Consider the following 17,600-nt stretch of genomic DNA (forward strand, 5'->3'; position numbering starts at 1 on the left):
ACTCAATAATCAATATCTAAAATATAATATATTATAATATTATCCAAAAATGTGTTGACTATGATCTTCTATATAAATATCATCAAAATATGATTATCCAAAAATATGCTGGTCATGATCCTCCATATAAATATCATCAACACCACCTCCAGATAAATTGTGTGTGTTACAAAATTAATTTCTAAATCAAAGTCATGGAATCGATTATATTTGAATACAAAATTTCCTTACCATCTCCACTTTTCATTGTGTCTCTCATTGTTATTGTTTGGTTGAGATCAAGAGAAAAAGGTAACACATGGTCTTGGGGGTTGTTATCATTTAAAACTGCAATAACATCCACATTCAAAGACTAAAACTTAACGTGTGCATTAAAGGCACAAAATCTATGAAAATGAATTTCGTTATTTTATTACCTTTTGTAACTTGCATTGTGTCCATTGTTGTTGTCTTGGATGATATATCTTCTCGAGTTTCTTGTCCACCATCTATCATTGCAACAACATTGCATGCTTAATACATCAAATCATATAAAATAAATATACAAACAAAAGAATAAAAAATTATTTATTGTTATTTTGTAATTTCATTACCATTTCTAGTTTGGATTGCATTTTCATGACAAAAACTCACTCTAACTTCATCTTCATCAACCAATGGAGTAACATCATCTATAATATAATAAAATAATCTTAGTTTGCTTCAAAGAAATATAATAATCACTAAAAATCATTACCATAAACAACTTGTATTTCACTTATAACCATTTGGTTCAAATCAATGGAGAAAGGCAATCGGCGTCGGCGACTACTTTCTTGATCATTCAGACCTACAAAATGACATATGTTTATCACACACACATACACACACACACACACACAAACACACACACACACACACATCCTTATATAAATTACTAAAATATTTTTGAATAAATATACTTACCTTTCTGCTTGATAACATCTCTTTCCTGTTGTATTGTTAGACCTGATTGATTGATGACCTTCTTTTTATTTTTCTTTCTAGATCCTATAGAGGGTAATTGAAAATTTTCATGTTCCTTAGCTCTTTCATTTAAGTTTTGAGTGTTGACACTAAGCTTTTGATGAGTAAAATGGCATTTATGCATTTTATTTGGACTAAACCATGGTGCTAATCGTCTCATAGATAATTTCTCTGAGCCAAGGATTGATCTGAGTTTGGAAGACGAAGAAAAAGTTGCATGCATATCTTTTTTAAATCTCCCAACACATTGGCTAAACATGATTTTATCATCTTCTCTAGTCGGTAAAGTTTGAAGCAATGAAGTTATGTAGTCAACTAAATCTAGAAAGTTGTCATTGGAAGTATTAGATGATTTTCAACCATTTGTTATAGAAATAAAAATGACTAAGTTAAATATTTAAGAATTTTTAATGTTTCATTATAAAATGATGGTTTTGAAGATTACGAGTACTTTGAGCTTCGGTAATGAAACTCCAAGCACATCTTGATCTTTTGGATGCATAGAACCATCTATAATTGGATAATAGTTTGTTTTAGAAACATGAAATTGTTTAATACTTTACTATAAGGATAAATTAACATTACCAATGACACCCTTTTCATGACAAGAACTCCATCTAACTTCATCACTTTCATCAACCATCGTAGTAACATCATCTGCAATTTAATAAAAATAGTTTAGTCAACTGAATCTAGAAAGTCATTGTTGGAAGTATTAGATGATTTTCAACAATACTTAATAGAAATAAAAATGACTAAGTCAATTTTTAGAAATATAAAATTATTCAATATTTAATTATAAGAATATTAACATTACCAATGTACCAATTTCATGACAAGAGCTCCCTCTAACTCCATCATTATCTTCAACCAATGTAGTAACATCATCTGTAATTTGATATAATTAATTTAGTTAGTTTTGAAAATTACATAATAATAATTAGAAATAACTATTAAGTTTAAATCACAAATGAAACTTACCACCAACTTGATCTTGCTGGTTTATTTTGCTTCTCTTAGACAATCTAAAATTTTCAGCACATGTTTGCACATATTTCCTCTTTTTGCCCACTGACAATCACATACATGTAAATCTGATCCAAATTTCCTAATGAAGTACCATTTTGTTGGATCGGTTTGACTTCTTACCTTATATGTATTAGGAAGAAGATCACGAGGATAGCAATCTATATTAGCTATTGCTTTTGATCTCTCTAAAGCAGTTAGATAATATCTTTCCTTTTTGAAGTTAGTCAAGAATCCAGATAACTGTAGATATCTTTTATTTTTATAGTATGGCTCTACTCTATGAAGAAGCGTATGAATAAGCCAATCCATTCTCCTTGTGCATTTCTTAGAAAGATCACTTAAATAGTGACTCTTAATATGAAAATGGTATGACTCTATAGCTACATTGGTTTTTTGGTTTGCATGAGAGAAACTTCAAAAACAATTTTCTCACATCTCTACACAAAAACATATGATCTCTAAGCTTACACTACATACGAATTAAAAGATATAAATGCATATTAAATAATTACATTTTGATTGACTTACCAATGCGTCTCTCATTTTGACACCAAGTTTTCTGAAAGTACTCAATAAATGTCTTCTCTTTTAAAAACTCCTCTATGAATTCTTTAATCAAATGATTGATCATGTCTACATTGTCACTCATCGCATACATGATTTCACCCAATCTTTCAAACATTTCTGTTCTAACATCTCTATTACTCACAAACCTAGATTTTAAAAATTATATCAGGATATGATGTTTAAGCATATAATTTTTCGTATGCTTTAATTGAAATTTGACTTACCTATATACATTCTTCAACCATGCTCTATGTACATGCCAAATGCATAAAAGTACCTGGCAATCAAAAGTTGATCTACAAGTTACAATATAAAAGTTCGTAATAATAATGAGATTATAACAAAACTAAATTTTAAATGAAAAAATCATTTTTTGTTAGAAAATCTATATTTTTACAAATGAAATAGTAAATAATTACACTCTTACAAATCTAAAGTAAGGTCGATAAAACCTGATTGCTTCAATCTCAACACAAGCGTCATCTGTCATGAATGCATTGACATGCCAATCTTCTTTTTGTGCTTTCCCTCTTTTGTAAACCTCTCTTAGCCATTCATTTATATCCTCAATTTTATTTCTTGAGGATATGGCCCATGCAACAAGTACACCGGCTTCTTGCTCATCAAATATAAGCAATGTATATAATTCATACTGCACATAAATAAATAAATTATATATATATATATATGTAAAAATTAGACATAATTAAATTAAAATCCACAAATAAAAATTAACATTGTTTTACTTACACTATATTTATTTGTTGAAAACGTGGAGTCCATTGCAATGATAGATCCATGTGAATGTTTCACCATCATTTCCCTCATCCATGGTGTCTGAATGCCTATGATAAATGAAATGTTTTCCACATTATTTGGTGTTTTATAATATAAAAAGTTATCCTTCTCCTCCACATGCCACAAACATACACTTTTCACATCATCTTCATTTTGTTACAAACGTAGGGAACGCACTTTTTTCCATGCATTCAACACATCTTTTCTCAACAAGCGTCTCTCTTATTCATCAACTTCTTGAGACCAAAATCTAAGTAGTGTTGTTTGCATATTGTGTCAATCCCCACACCCATAAGTAATAGGGATTCTATATATGATTTGCACTCACTTGATAACTTTGGTGCAACACTACTCCTTGGATCACCATAAGGGTCATCCGTTCCATGAAAAAATTCACCACTAGCATCTTGATGGATATACTCATTATATGTAATAATAGCAAAATCTTGTCTACCATACATAACTTTAACAAGAAAGTGGGCTTGACAACCCCTTTTTTGAACAAACCTTAGCTTCCTTTTCTTTTCTACATTCTTATTTTCATCTGGATTTCTATCATCTTGAGGCCCAAAAGCACAATTATAACTATTTATATATGTACAACAAAAAAATATTAATTGACATTATTAAAAAAGGGCAACATAATTAATTTGTTAAATCTAGAGACAAACCTTGAATATATCTTTGTGGCATTGTCAGAAGGCTCTATCAAAATATGTTCATTGTGTTTTTTTTCGTATAACAATGGTTTTTGTACCATCTAATAAACCTTCACCTTTCACAAAGTGAGGGAGTCTATGAAGAGGGATAGAGGTGCACAAGTCTATTTGTTGGTTATTATCAACTCCAATAGGTGTCCATTCAAGTTCATAACTTGAAAAATGATTTTCTTCATTTGGGATGTCTTGCACATCTAGCTTGATAAGTGATTCTCATTTATTCCTTCTACCCATTCTGAATAATATCAAATTTGTTAGAGACCCTAGGTATATTGTTTAAACATGTAGCTTTTTTTTATAGTGATGTCATTATATCTATATATTAATATCTTGCAAAATATTCTAGGCATGGGCCCACTAGGTGAAGTTAACACATCTATTAAAGATACTTCAAAAAACTAACTAAATGTTATATTCTTTATAAAATTTGTAAAGTTATGAAGCTAATATGATCCATAAAATAGAATGAAAAATATTATAATTTGGTTTCCTGAAGAAATCAATGGTTATGAAAAAATGCCAAGACCAAAGGATGACAACAAAATCTATAGTGATATAACCTACATTGAGTTGAGTTAATGAAGATTTAATTTAAAATAGATGTTCATGAAGATGTTAGGATGATGATCAAACCTAGAATATAAAACCTACCTTGAGTTGAGTTAATAAAGAATTAATTTACAATAGATGTTTATGAAGATGTTATGATGGTATAAGTTTATAACATATGACACATGGGTGATTTTGAAGATGTTATATGACTAGATACTATTGCGGTAGTATAAAATTAGGGAGTAAATGTCTATAAAAGGGTCAACCTATAGCTCATAGATAAAAAAAATAAATTTGAACAATTTTTAATAAAACAATATCATTAATAGCATAGAATGCATATCCCATGGTTGAAATTTATGTTTGAGATTAGTGCAAATGAATATAAGATATTTTATGATACACATCTAGGGTAAAGGTTGTGTATACTGTATGATAGGAATATATGATAAAGATGTAAATAGTAGTCTAAATGAACACATGATAGAGACATGATTAAAAACCTATGGTTGAAAAGGAAAAAGTCACCATTTGCCTACAAGTAGGGAGGTTGTAATCTAACATGACAAACACAAAAACAATACCTATAATAATTATTTAAATAGGAGTGATTGCTAGTATGGACCCGATAAATGTATATGTTCATTTAATTTTGAATTTTTAAAACTAGCACCTTTGTATAGTATACAAAAAAAAAACTAAATTATTGAATCCTTCATCACTTTTTCGTATGTATATATTAAAAAACATACACATAAACATAATCATAAATTAGAATTAGTACATAAAATTTAATATAATTTAACGCTTCAAATATAAAATACCCAAGAAAAAGCACATTATTTTAGTTAATTGAAATAGTGAATTTAAATGCTTAAATTAGATAAATAATTAATATGTGAATATTAAATTATAATATTGTTATTATAAATTAAACTAACTATATCAATATTCAACTTAGTGTAACTTAAAGATTGAAGAAGAAACCTACTTACCTAGTCTATAATGTCTAATATGGAGAAACAACTTTTCTTGACTATGTTTGACTTGCAACTCACTTTCAAATGTCTACACATTTATACATATAGTTGATCAATGATATGATTTATTATGCTTATATCAACACAATCATCCCAACACATCTATTATTTTATTTTATCTTAACACTTCCATGTATTGAACTATTTTCCAAACATAAGATCAATCTTCCAACTACGAATACAATCCCCTTAGAAAACTCAAATCCAAATTGGGCTTGACTCCCACCCATTAAATTAACTACAGGACAACTTTTTTTCTCTTAAATTTTAAAAAACTACAGGACAACTTGCTTTTCTCTTAAATTTTAAATTTAAACTTGTGGATATGTGTTTGTGTGTAAGTGTGTTCCCGTGCATGTGTGCACACACACACACACATATACATCAATTACAATGACTACATAAAAATTAAAATAATTTACTTAGTGCAACTTAACGATTGAAAAAAAAACCAACTCACCTGATTGATGGTGTCCAATATGACAAAAACAACTTTGCCTGACCATGTTTTACTTGCAAATGACTTCCAAATGCCTACACATATTTAAAAATATAGTTGATAAGTACTTATATGTATGCACCCATCTGAGCACGTATATTATTCTATCTAATCCAACTTTGGCTTGACTCATACTCATTAAATTAACTATTGAATAATTTTCCTTTCTCTTAAATTTTAAAATGAACTTGAATAAATTATTATTATAAGACTAATAACTTTTTACTATGAAGCTACTTATGCATTTAATAATGTAATTTTTTTTCATCAAACTTGTTACCATTAATATCACCACAATCTATTGGTGAATGATAATTTTTATTAACGAATGATTATTTTCATAGATTCATATTACATCTCAAGTATTGTTTTCTTAAAAATTCTCTAAAGAGTTCTTTTTCAACTTTTATTAAATATATTAAAAAACAAAAAACTTTTTCCAAACTTCTAATTTTTTAAATAAAGATTATATCAACATAAGAAGAAAAAAAACTTTGAATCATATTAAAAAATTAAGAGAAACTACTAATGAAAAAATAAATATTAGAATTTTAATGGTAAATTATTAATAAAAATTATTCATTGTTTATATTTTAATTTTTTCTATATTTAGAAAGTTAAAACTATGTGAAAGTTCAAGTTATATAGGTTCTAACATTCACTTATTTGAATACTAAATTTCTTAAATGGCATGATATTGTGAATTTGTTTTATCTATTTCTAGTAATATTCATGATCCAGAAAAAAATTAAGCATCAATGGCAATCCATGAAAAAGGAAGATAAACAACTTAAAATGACAAAGTACAAGAAAGTGCAATCTTTTTCCAAAAACAAAAAAAACTCTCAACATAAATTTTGGCAGGAATAAGCAAACAAATCCAATAGTCTCGAATAGTTACTGTATTATATCTTCCTTGCAAAATGCATGTATTAAATCTTCATATGGATGACCAACCTCATGGATTTCCTTTTGTCTTCTATGGCCACAACCATCCAAAACTCGATATTGGGAAAGAATAGACAAAAAAAATGTAGAGCAGAAATAATGATTGAATGAAAAAAATTTGCAAGGAGAGTTGGATAGGAAAGGAGGAGTCCGCACAGTCTCCAATGTTCGATTGATGGGAGTCAGCAAGCATCTAACCCGGCCAATACGTAAGAACGAAGTCTCACAACACCCTCGACATGATAGGCAGCAGATGGAACGAGTTTGGGAGGGCATGGACAGCCGGGTGCAAATTTTTGGCTATTTAGCCAGTGCCATTAGCCAGGGTCGACTTGGAATATAGACCCCATTTTCCTTGGGACTAGGCGCATACTGTAGGAACACTCGAAAAATGTGTCCAACCAACACTAATGGGTTCAGGCACCGGCTACGGTGCAACATATTTGCATCGGTCGGTGATGTCATTTCCTCATCCCATTCGATGCAATGTCCATCATCTCTAACATGTCCAGTTTGTCAAACTTTTAACAAACATGCAGTCATCCTGTATTTATTGACATTATGTTTAATAACTTTTTATTCTTATCAGTTTTTTATTTTTATTAAGATTTCTATGTAAATGTGCTTATTTAGATAAGTAAAATGTTTATAAGTAATTTTTTGTGCATGATTGTTTTAAACATAAATTTAATGAATAATTAATGAGTTTTTAAGAATAGTTAAATATTATTAATAGATAATATACTAATATAGACTATTTTTAATATTATTATTAAAAGTTCAATATTTTTATTTTATTTTTTACATAAATTTATAATTTTTCTTATATTTTTTCAAATGAATAGTTTTTAAATTTTCCTTCAAATTAAATTTATATTTTTGAAAATTTTGAATTTAAAATTTATTAAAAAAATAATTTTATATTTTTTCAATTTAAATTTGATAACAAATCATAAATATAATAATTTAAAAGTTAATTTTTTAAAATATATTTTTATATAACAATATATAATATGATAGAATTTAATCATGTTCTTATTTTATATATTAAAATAAAATTAATTTATAGGACTTGTTTTGTTTTAGGATGATTTTTTTTATATATGTATCTTCTACTTTTTAATGTTATATTTCTATATACTTTTAGAACTTTATATTGGTCGAATTTGATGATTTTTATGAGTTATTTTTTATTAAGGTGAATGTATTAATGTTTCTTTTTTTTTAAATGTAAGTGTCTTAGTTTAGATTTTTATATTTTAATTTTATATTTTTATATAATATAATTTTTGTCATTCAATTAGAAATATTTTTAAAATGATATTACTTATATTATATTATGGTTTAACAAATATTATTATATATTATTATTATAAAACTACTATTATTTTTATATTATAATTTATTTATAATATACTATCATATGATATATATGTATGTGTGTGTGTGTGTGTGTGTGCGCGCGCGCATTAGAGCATATATCAATAATTATATTTATAAATAAAGTTTAAATTCATATCATTATAGAAAACTATAGCTATATAACATTTTTATCTTCTATATGTTAGTATATTTTATTAATAAAAATGTTATATAGCTATAGTTTTCTATAATGATATGAATTTTAATTTTTATATAAATATATTGTTATGAATTTAAATTTAAATCATCCAAATGAAATAAAACAAGTAATATAAATTAATTTAATTTTAATATATAAAATAGGATCATGATTAAATTTTATCATATTATATATTGTTATATAAAAATATATTTTAAAACATTAATTTTTAAAGTATTATATTTATGATTTGTTATCAAATTTAAATTTAAAAATTATAAAATCATTTTCTTTTATTAATTTAAAATTTAAAATTTTCTAAAATATAAATTTAATGTGAAGGAAAATTTAAAAACTATTCATTTGAAAAAATATAAGACAAATTATAAATTTATATAAATAAAAATATATATATTAAATTTTTAATAATAGTATTAAAAATAGTCTATGTTAGAATATTATCTATTAATAATATTTAACTATTCTTTAGAACTCACTAATTATTCATTAAAATTTTACTTACATAAATTTATCTAGAAGTTCAAAACAATCACCTACAAAACTTTACTTATAAACATTTTACTTATCTAAATAAGCACATTTACAAAGCAACCTTAATAAAAATAAAAAACTAATATAAATAAAAAGTTATTAAACATAATCTCAATAAATACGAATGACTGCACGTTTGTTGAAAGTCTGAACAAACTAGACGACTGTACGTTTGTTAAAAGTCTGAACAAACTAGACATGTCAGAGATGATGGATATGGCATCGGATGGGATTAGGAAATGACATCACTGGCTGGTGCAAATATGTTGCATCGTAGCCGGTGCCATGGGTTCATGGGTGGTAGGGGTACATGAGAGTTTAGATAGGGACGTGGGCGTTAGTTTAGGATGGTTAGAAATTTGTTAAATATAAAAAAAAATTATTTTAGAATAAGTTTGATAGTGGTAATTAGAATGATTAATGGAAAAGAGTTAGGAATAGGTAATTAAAAAAATAAATAGATAAAGTCTTAAGGCATAGCACATTAAGGTGGCACTCTTAGAATCAGGAGCAAAAAGTTTTGGTAGTAGGTACTAGCAGTGTGAGGATTATTTGTTAACTAGGTAGTAGTTAGGCAACATTTATTTGTTAAAATAGATAATTGGCATTATCATAAAGTGGTGTTTTAAGAATTAGTTAGCATAGTGAATGATTTATCTTATAATACAAATTATAACGTAATATAAATAATAGGAAATGTAATTGATATACCTCTTTGGATGTTACATAGGCTAGTATCAAGTAAATTGTATATAAATATAAAATGGGTGATTTAATTATTTCCCTGTGCAATTTAGAATGGTAGGAGAAATGAGCTGCAAGTCATGGATATTGGGACCTAAATTCATCAATAATAGGTACGATCAAATAATTTTGGGTGTTGGTAGTAAATAGTTATTTAGGGGTATATACATGTATGTATACGTGACAAGAAATTAACTAAGTTATTAGTGTAAATATAAACCTTTCTTCTAAGGGTGTTCACTCTATTCAGAGGCGACCCACAGATACTTTGATCATAATAGTATCTATCACTTAGTTGCCAATGTTAATGCAAACTTATCAACAAGTGGATATCACCAACCATTCGACTATCAAGATGGGTTGGTTATTACATGCTTCCATAGAGAATCTTAAGCAGGATCTTTAAATTTTATTACTTCTATCACTTTATCAAATTACCTCGTAAATGGACTTAAAGTCAATTTCACAAAAGGAAATGAAATATTGTGGAAGCACCATATATTCATAATTGTACTTAACTTCATAAACTATATAGTTAGGATAAATATCTACATTCGCTTTCAAGCTCACCAAACTGGTTATAGATGTCTTGTAGCATCGTATGTGGTTTTCAAGCGAATTATTATGCCTTCATCACTCTCATAAAAATCATAATAAAGTGCTATCAAATTCATTGTGTATCTAACCTAGTAATAAGAATGAGACCTTCAACATATTGATAAGGATCAATTTGTCCAGATATTTGAGATTTGGATTGCAACCCTTAATCATAACCAATAGGTATTCTGAACTTTTAGTCCTCTATACACTAGTATTGAAATTGTTCAAGTCCTTATATTTTACCCTAAACATATATATATATATATATATATATATATATATATATATATATATATATATATATATATATATATATATAAAATAACATTGTAGGTTGTGTTTTGCCTTGTAAATTTTGGGCATGACACTGTGGATCCGCACTGTTAGATCTCTTCAAGTTTGATAGTGGTTGTGTTTTCGCTATGAGAAATTGCATAAACTTTACTGCTAGCAAAATAGTGACCCAAAGGAAAATACCGCGGGCCCACCATATTTACAATGGAATAATCATAAAGTTTTAACCGTTCGATCAAAGCATCATCAATGATGGTCACTATTTCACCAAAGGAAGTTGCTCAATTTTTACCCTTGGCAACATAGCAATAGCATGACACGTGTCCAAAGGCACAAGTGGATCCAATGTAAGTTACCAATAGTGAAAGAAAAGGCACAAGTGGGTCCAATGTAAGTTACCAGTAGTGAAAGAAAAGGCACAAGTGGGTCCAATGTAAGTTACCAGTATGTTCATGAATAATAATGGAGCCAATGGTTTTGTTGTGTTGATTTCATTGTGTGCTCTTTTAGTTCTGGTGTTTGCCACGTGTTGATGAATTCCACTAACATACCGAGTTGGAGAAGAGATCACCCTATTGTTCTTGCATAGCTTCTTGTCTCGCATGAGCACACTTTCCATGGCCTTGTGATTCGATGAGAAGTGAAACATCTTTCGATTATTACTAAATTTCCCCTCGACGATTGCATCAATGGATTTGAGGAAGCGTTGCTCCTATTTTCATTGGTTTCCTACCTAATCTTTTTGACAATTTAACTCGCAAACATGTTATTACTGTGGTTTATGTTCATTAGGAATTTCCCCTTCAAGTCATTTGCTTTAATCTCTTGTTACCTTATCTTTGTTATTTGCTTTGCTAATACTTGGTTAAATTAGGACTGCATATAGTTGCATTGATAAATTGCATTCATCATAAAACAGAAAATACCAAACATATCTCTTTTGTGGTTACTTTTCAAAACATATCTGAAATTGGTTTGAACCAACAAAGGCCTCCATGAGAACAAATCCATTTATCTTCAATTGAGTGGATTCTAGTAGGTCGCAAGATCACCTAGAACCTTGGTTGATCCTAGATTAGCTTTTCAAAAGAGAAATTCGAAAGGATTCTTGAAGTTAAGCATCATGCAAAATGACAGCTCAACCTTGCCTTACTTTCTTCTCAATTATTCTAGCTCTTTTTCTATTGTTATTTGATATGCTCCTCGAAGCATTCCATTTGCTCTGTATTAACAAAAATAGTGTCTCAAATTTGTTTTCTCGTAGGTATGAAAGAGAAGGTGAACCTTCAATGCTTGCCTCTTTAGACCTCTTTGTGAGTACTTTGGATCCCTTGAAGAAGCCTCCATTGGTTACTGCCAACACATTTCTATCCATTCCTACAATGGATTTACCCTGTAGACAAAGTCTCCTACTATGTTTCTGATGATGGAGTATCAATGCTAGCATTTGAATCACTCTCAAAGACCTTGGGATTTGCAAGAAAATGGGTACCCCTCTGCAAGAAATTTAATATTGAACCACGAGCCCTAGAGATGTCTTTTGCTGAAAAAATTCACTATTTGAAGGAAAATGTTCAGCCCACTTTTGTCAAGGTACGCCATGCTATGAAAGTAAGAAATGTTCTACTTCACAATCTGATCAGTAGGGTGAAGCTAAGCACTAAAGACTGCAAAATGATTTGGCTTGTGGAGAGAGAATATGAAGAATTCAAGGTGTGGATAAACATGTTGATTGCAAAGACCTTCAAGGTGCCAAGGGATTAACATTATTCCAATTCCAGTTTTGTACGACCAAACAAGGGATTAACATATTCCCAATCAAATTCCAGGTGAACTAAACGAAACTGGAATTACAATTTTCCATTCTCATTCCCCATTCCTATGCCAATAACCAAACAGGTCCTAAATTATCTACATGCTTAGAATTTTCCTAAATAGTGATGAGACTTTTTTAACTCAAAACACCTAAAATATAAAGTATTCATGATTTAACATTGTATTGTTTGTTGTATTAAAATTACTGAGAAATTTATACATTCTTAAGCTGACAAACACTCACTTTTGAAATAGCCCGGCATTAAAGAACAGCCACTCTGAAGCATCCACCCATGAATACAAAGAAAAGCATTATCAGGTAATACTTCATATTTTAAGTCTGTGCCTTTAAAAACATGGCCCCATAGGGCTAAATGGAAACCAGCAACGATAAGACTAGGAATTGAACTTCTTAAACACATACAACAAGATTTGATCGAAGGAACTTATACAAACACAAAATAAAGTTACTTCCAATTCACCTCGGCATCTGCTTTGAACAATAAAAAAAGCAACCAACCAACTTCTCTAATAATACAAACACTCCCCTATCCCAGCTCACCCCCACCACCACAATAAAATCTCCGGGTATTGTTAATTTGTGTCCCAGCTTGTAGGGGAAATTCATCCTGGCACCATGCCGTGCCAGAAGAAATACAATTAGTGAGAAAATCAATGTTGGAGTATTAAAAAAATTGGTAATCAACATTGAAAAAAATGTCATAATTGGTCAGCCATGCCTCAGTCATGATCTACTAGAACAATACAAAGCCCTCAAACCAGATTGTGTAACAGATGCACTTTTGAGACAAACTGGATACACTAATGAATAATTAGTTAAAATTCACAATCCTTGGCTAGGATATTACCACACAACTCTTCTCTCTGAAGCCTGTACAAAAATGCCAAGCTCTTCTTCTAAAGTAGCCGGCGCATCTGTTCATTTTCTATTCGTAGGGCTTGCACTTCCTTCATTAAATCTGATTGCTTTTCTAGCACCTTCTTCATAAAGGCACTCATTTCTGTCTGCTAATTCAGACCCGGAAACAGTAAAAATAAAAAATTCATACAATAAGCATTATACCAAACAATGAAATAATTCGCATGAATTAGCTCTTACCAGTGTACAAAAGAAAAAATAATAATCATACCTGCTGTAAGTGAAATTGACGTAATAGTTCAAGGTGAAGATTCTGTACATCTTCATGTATTGCCCTCTGTACAGAACCAAGACTTTCTTCAAGTGTGCGTTGTACCAACTGAAGTGCAAACGATGAATGCCCTTGTTGACTCTGTTCCAACTGCAATAAACTTTCAAATTAATGCATTTACAGAATTCCTACAAAGAGAATATTAACCTATCTATATGTTATTATTCATACAGTTGCATGGTATGCTCGTAAATAGAAATTGTCAGGCTTACTCTTGATTTTCTTTTGCATGTGAACACAAATGATTTCCCTGTCTCTATTGTGTGTTTGTGGTGATCAGAGTGGAGGAGAGTTCGCTCGACTGTATGTGTGTGCGTGAAGCAGAGAGAAATTGAGAAGAGAAGAGGGGCATTGTGGAGTGTTTGAAGAGATTTCATATTTTACCGTTACAAATTGGTTTAAAATATTATCGAGGAAAACATCAATGGCATTATAAATCACACAAAATTTGCTCATTTTGCTCATTATATAAAAACAAAATAGAGAACATATAAGACTCAGTCAAGGTAGCCAAAAATGCTTCATGTCAAGAGCATAGATTATAAGAAATACTAAACTCAGTGCCCATTGATAAAAAACTACCCATGTACAACAAATAGAGTCCCAACCCTGGCCTGAGGGGTCCTGATAACCAAGTTAGAGCAGCTTAGTTTTTTAAATCACTTCCAATAGCATAGAGCTTATAGCTACGTTGAATGAAATAAGAAATGGAGACACATGACGAAAAACAAGGCCAGGGAGTTTGTGGCTCAAAAATAGTTTTTTCATGCAAATAACAGTTGACATAAATTTCTAGTTCTATTTCTAGATCTTCTTTTCTACGATCTTTAATAACTAGTTATCAGCAACATTTAACTTAATAAAAATATTAAGGGTTTTGTTCACTTAATATGCAGGCCATAATTAACCTAAAACATTGTCATATGAAAAGTGGCAATAAATATGAACTTGCTTACTCGTGCACATGAATCTGACTCATCCTAACATGTTACCTCTAATTGTGTGATTGACAGTAAAATTCTGTGTCGAATTTTTGTTTCGCCATCAATTATGTTAACAACACTATACAAATCTGTGATGAGATTTAGTAGACCTTAAGTCTTACAGAAGGAATTGGACTTTATAAGAGCCGATAACTGTCAACAAAGAAAGCCCCTTCTTTTCATGAGACACAGCCTATGAAATCCTTCAAAACAAGGAAGATATGAGCTATTAAAGAAATGCATGTTAGTTGGAACAGAGAAACAACCATTAAAATGAACAATGACTCTCCTTCTGCTTGTATCAGTGTCATGCACAAGGAACAGTTCAATCTGTCCAAAAAAAGCTACCACACATTTCTTGCATTTTCTGGATAGGTGTACACATCCCAGACATCAACAGATATCCCCTGTATGCAAGAAACGCATGAGGAGATGTCAGGAGTTTCTTCAGCATCTCAAGGATAGAGAATGCCTATCATCCCATGTTCAGGCATTGATCTATTTCCTCAGGCATAGAAAGGAACATAAAAATTTCAAAAATATTTTTTAACACAAGCGCGCACACACTTCTTAGGTTCTACAATATTTTACCTTTCTTCTTATATGACATCCACAAAAACTAAAGAAAGATTACATGGGTACACAGGTGTGGGGATGTGAACAATCAAAAGTGGAGTGAACAAAAGAGAGGATGAACAGGTGTGACATAAGCTGTGTGCAACTTGAAACCTCCAAACTTGAGTATCTCGTAAAGTTGTACTGAAAGACACTAAACTTGAAACATAACATCATTATGAAACTAGATTAAACCCAAAATACACACACAATAAGAGTAGGGGACTCAAGACGGTTAAATCAGACTATATCATGACCCTTTATACATAGGCTCATGATATAGTTTGAACTTAACCTTCAGAAGTCTTATAGTAATCTTAGCAACACCATGTCAAACCCAATCAGAAAATCTACATACCATAAGGCAGACTCTTCGGCTAGATCTCACAGGTCAACAAAGGTATAGGATATAAACCTTCATCTTTTACCCCTGTCAAGGAGCCTTGCCATTTGAGAAGCAATTGGAGAGCAATGGAATTGTGACAATTCTTGTCCTTCGATTGGCAACTCAGATTTGTTAAACTCAGTGATGCTTTTGTTGAGCATGTTTGACTAATTACCCACCATGTCCAAATCCTTGCCCTTTGCAATAGTCTTTAGAACTTAACAAGTGTGAAATTCCATGTCAAAAATGCTACAGGGTGGGTTGTGGGGTACAAGCGGGGGAACGGCATGTCAAATATATGGAATATTATCATTCCCAGCGTAAGGATGGGTTTTACTGCGAATTTCCAACAATTAGATTAGGATGTGATTTTCCACTGCAAGTTTTCCATCAGCTTGAGAATGGAATGGTACTATCTATCAAGCTGTGTCTTAACATTTGTCACAAAGCCTTGTAAAAGTAACATAAACCAAGGATCTTGATTGAATACAATGGAACAGGGAATCCTAACTTGTAACCAAACATGTTGGATAAAGAGTTTTGATTATTTTAGGTGCCCTAATTATCTTGTTGCATTCAACTACGAGGCATCCTAATACAACTATCAGCAACAAGCATTCAGTCTTGATTTCCATGACCTAGACAAAGCTAGAAGTGAATTTTAACATCCGAACTTGTGGTTTGTTGGCTTGACATTGCAGGAAACATAGAATACGATGTGATATCCAACATGCTTGGGCATGCATGGCCAATAGAAATACTGTGAAGTGCTTCCAAAATCTTAATGACTTAAAAAAAACCAACTGATTTGGAACAGTGTCCTCTCGATAATTCTTCTATGTGGTACACCTGAGGGAACACAAACATTGCTAAATTAGAGAAGAAGTCTGTTTTACAGATATAAACTTAGAACATGTCCTCCTTCAGAAAGGATATACTAGTTATGTGGACTTTCTGAGTCTTCAAGTTCAGAGTACCCAGTGTAAGAACCCCTGCTCAATCTGATTTGTTTTTTATGTTTGTTTTGAATGTCAAATGGTAAGAAAACATGTAGAAACAAAGAGCAAGAAATGCATAAAGCATGAACAACAAATTTCTCAATAAAAGACCACTCTATTTACCACAAATTGGGTCTTATATAAATCTAATAAAGATGCAACAGAAAAATGATTATTTCAGATTTGAGTTTTATTACAAATTACAATGAATCCTCACATATCCATAACAAGAATGGAAGCCCAAAAACATGTAGATAGTACCGTTGTCTCAAAAGATGACCATAGTAGCTGATAATCATAGCAAATGTTATCAAAAGGTTTGATGCAAATCATTGTCCTTCAAAACCTAGTTGTACCTTGCTTAACCCTTCCAAAACATGCAAACCCTCATACCAAGATCTCATAAAATATCCAGCTATGATAAAAAAAAAATATTCCAAGCAAGTTTCCCTAGCTGGAAAAATTATTGAAACTAGTAAATAACAACTCTGGTAGCTGTCGACCTGCAAATAAATTATATTTCCAACTCTTCAAAGCCAAATACCTATAATAAGCTCAATATGAATTATAAAACGAATCCACCTTATAAGTTGAATGGGTTTTCATCCACACAACAACTCCAAGGGTTTCCACCCTCAAATTTCCTACAAATGAAAGTCGAAACTCTCAAGCTTCTTAGAGAGAA

At 30.4% G+C, this 17,600-nt stretch overlaps 1 protein-coding gene and 1 long non-coding RNA gene across 2 annotated transcripts in view; both read right to left on the reverse strand.

Moving 5' to 3' along the window:
- Window positions 1-3,132: 3,132 nt before the first annotated feature.
- Window positions 3,133-3,479, reverse strand: LOC149531534 (uncharacterized). Its single transcript, XR_016358612.1, has 2 exons — window positions 3,352-3,479; window positions 3,133-3,253 (listed from the first exon to the last, which is right to left on the reverse strand). It is a non-coding gene; the product is annotated as an uncharacterized LOC149531534 (long non-coding RNA).
- Window positions 3,480-13,126: 9,647 nt separating this feature from the next.
- Window positions 13,127-17,600, reverse strand: part of NEDD1 (Transducin/WD40 repeat-like superfamily protein) — a 171,514-nt gene continuing 167,040 nt past the window's right edge. Inside the window, exons 10-11 of the mRNA XM_089808575.1 lie at window positions 13,875-14,024; window positions 13,127-13,749 (exon numbers count right to left, since the gene is read on the reverse strand). Of these exons, the coding sequence (XP_089664701.1) occupies window positions 13,642-13,749; window positions 13,875-14,024 (258 nt within the window). The 3' untranslated portion in view covers window positions 13,127-13,641. The remainder of the gene's footprint in view (window positions 13,750-13,874; window positions 14,025-17,600) is intronic.

The sequence above is a fragment of the Cupressus sempervirens genome, chromosome 11 (assembly GCF_028749045.1).
Source record: "Cupressus sempervirens isolate cs-2001-9-10 chromosome 11, ASM2874904v1, whole genome shotgun sequence".
Classification (NCBI taxonomy): domain Eukaryota; kingdom Viridiplantae; phylum Streptophyta; class Pinopsida; order Cupressales; family Cupressaceae; genus Cupressus; species Cupressus sempervirens.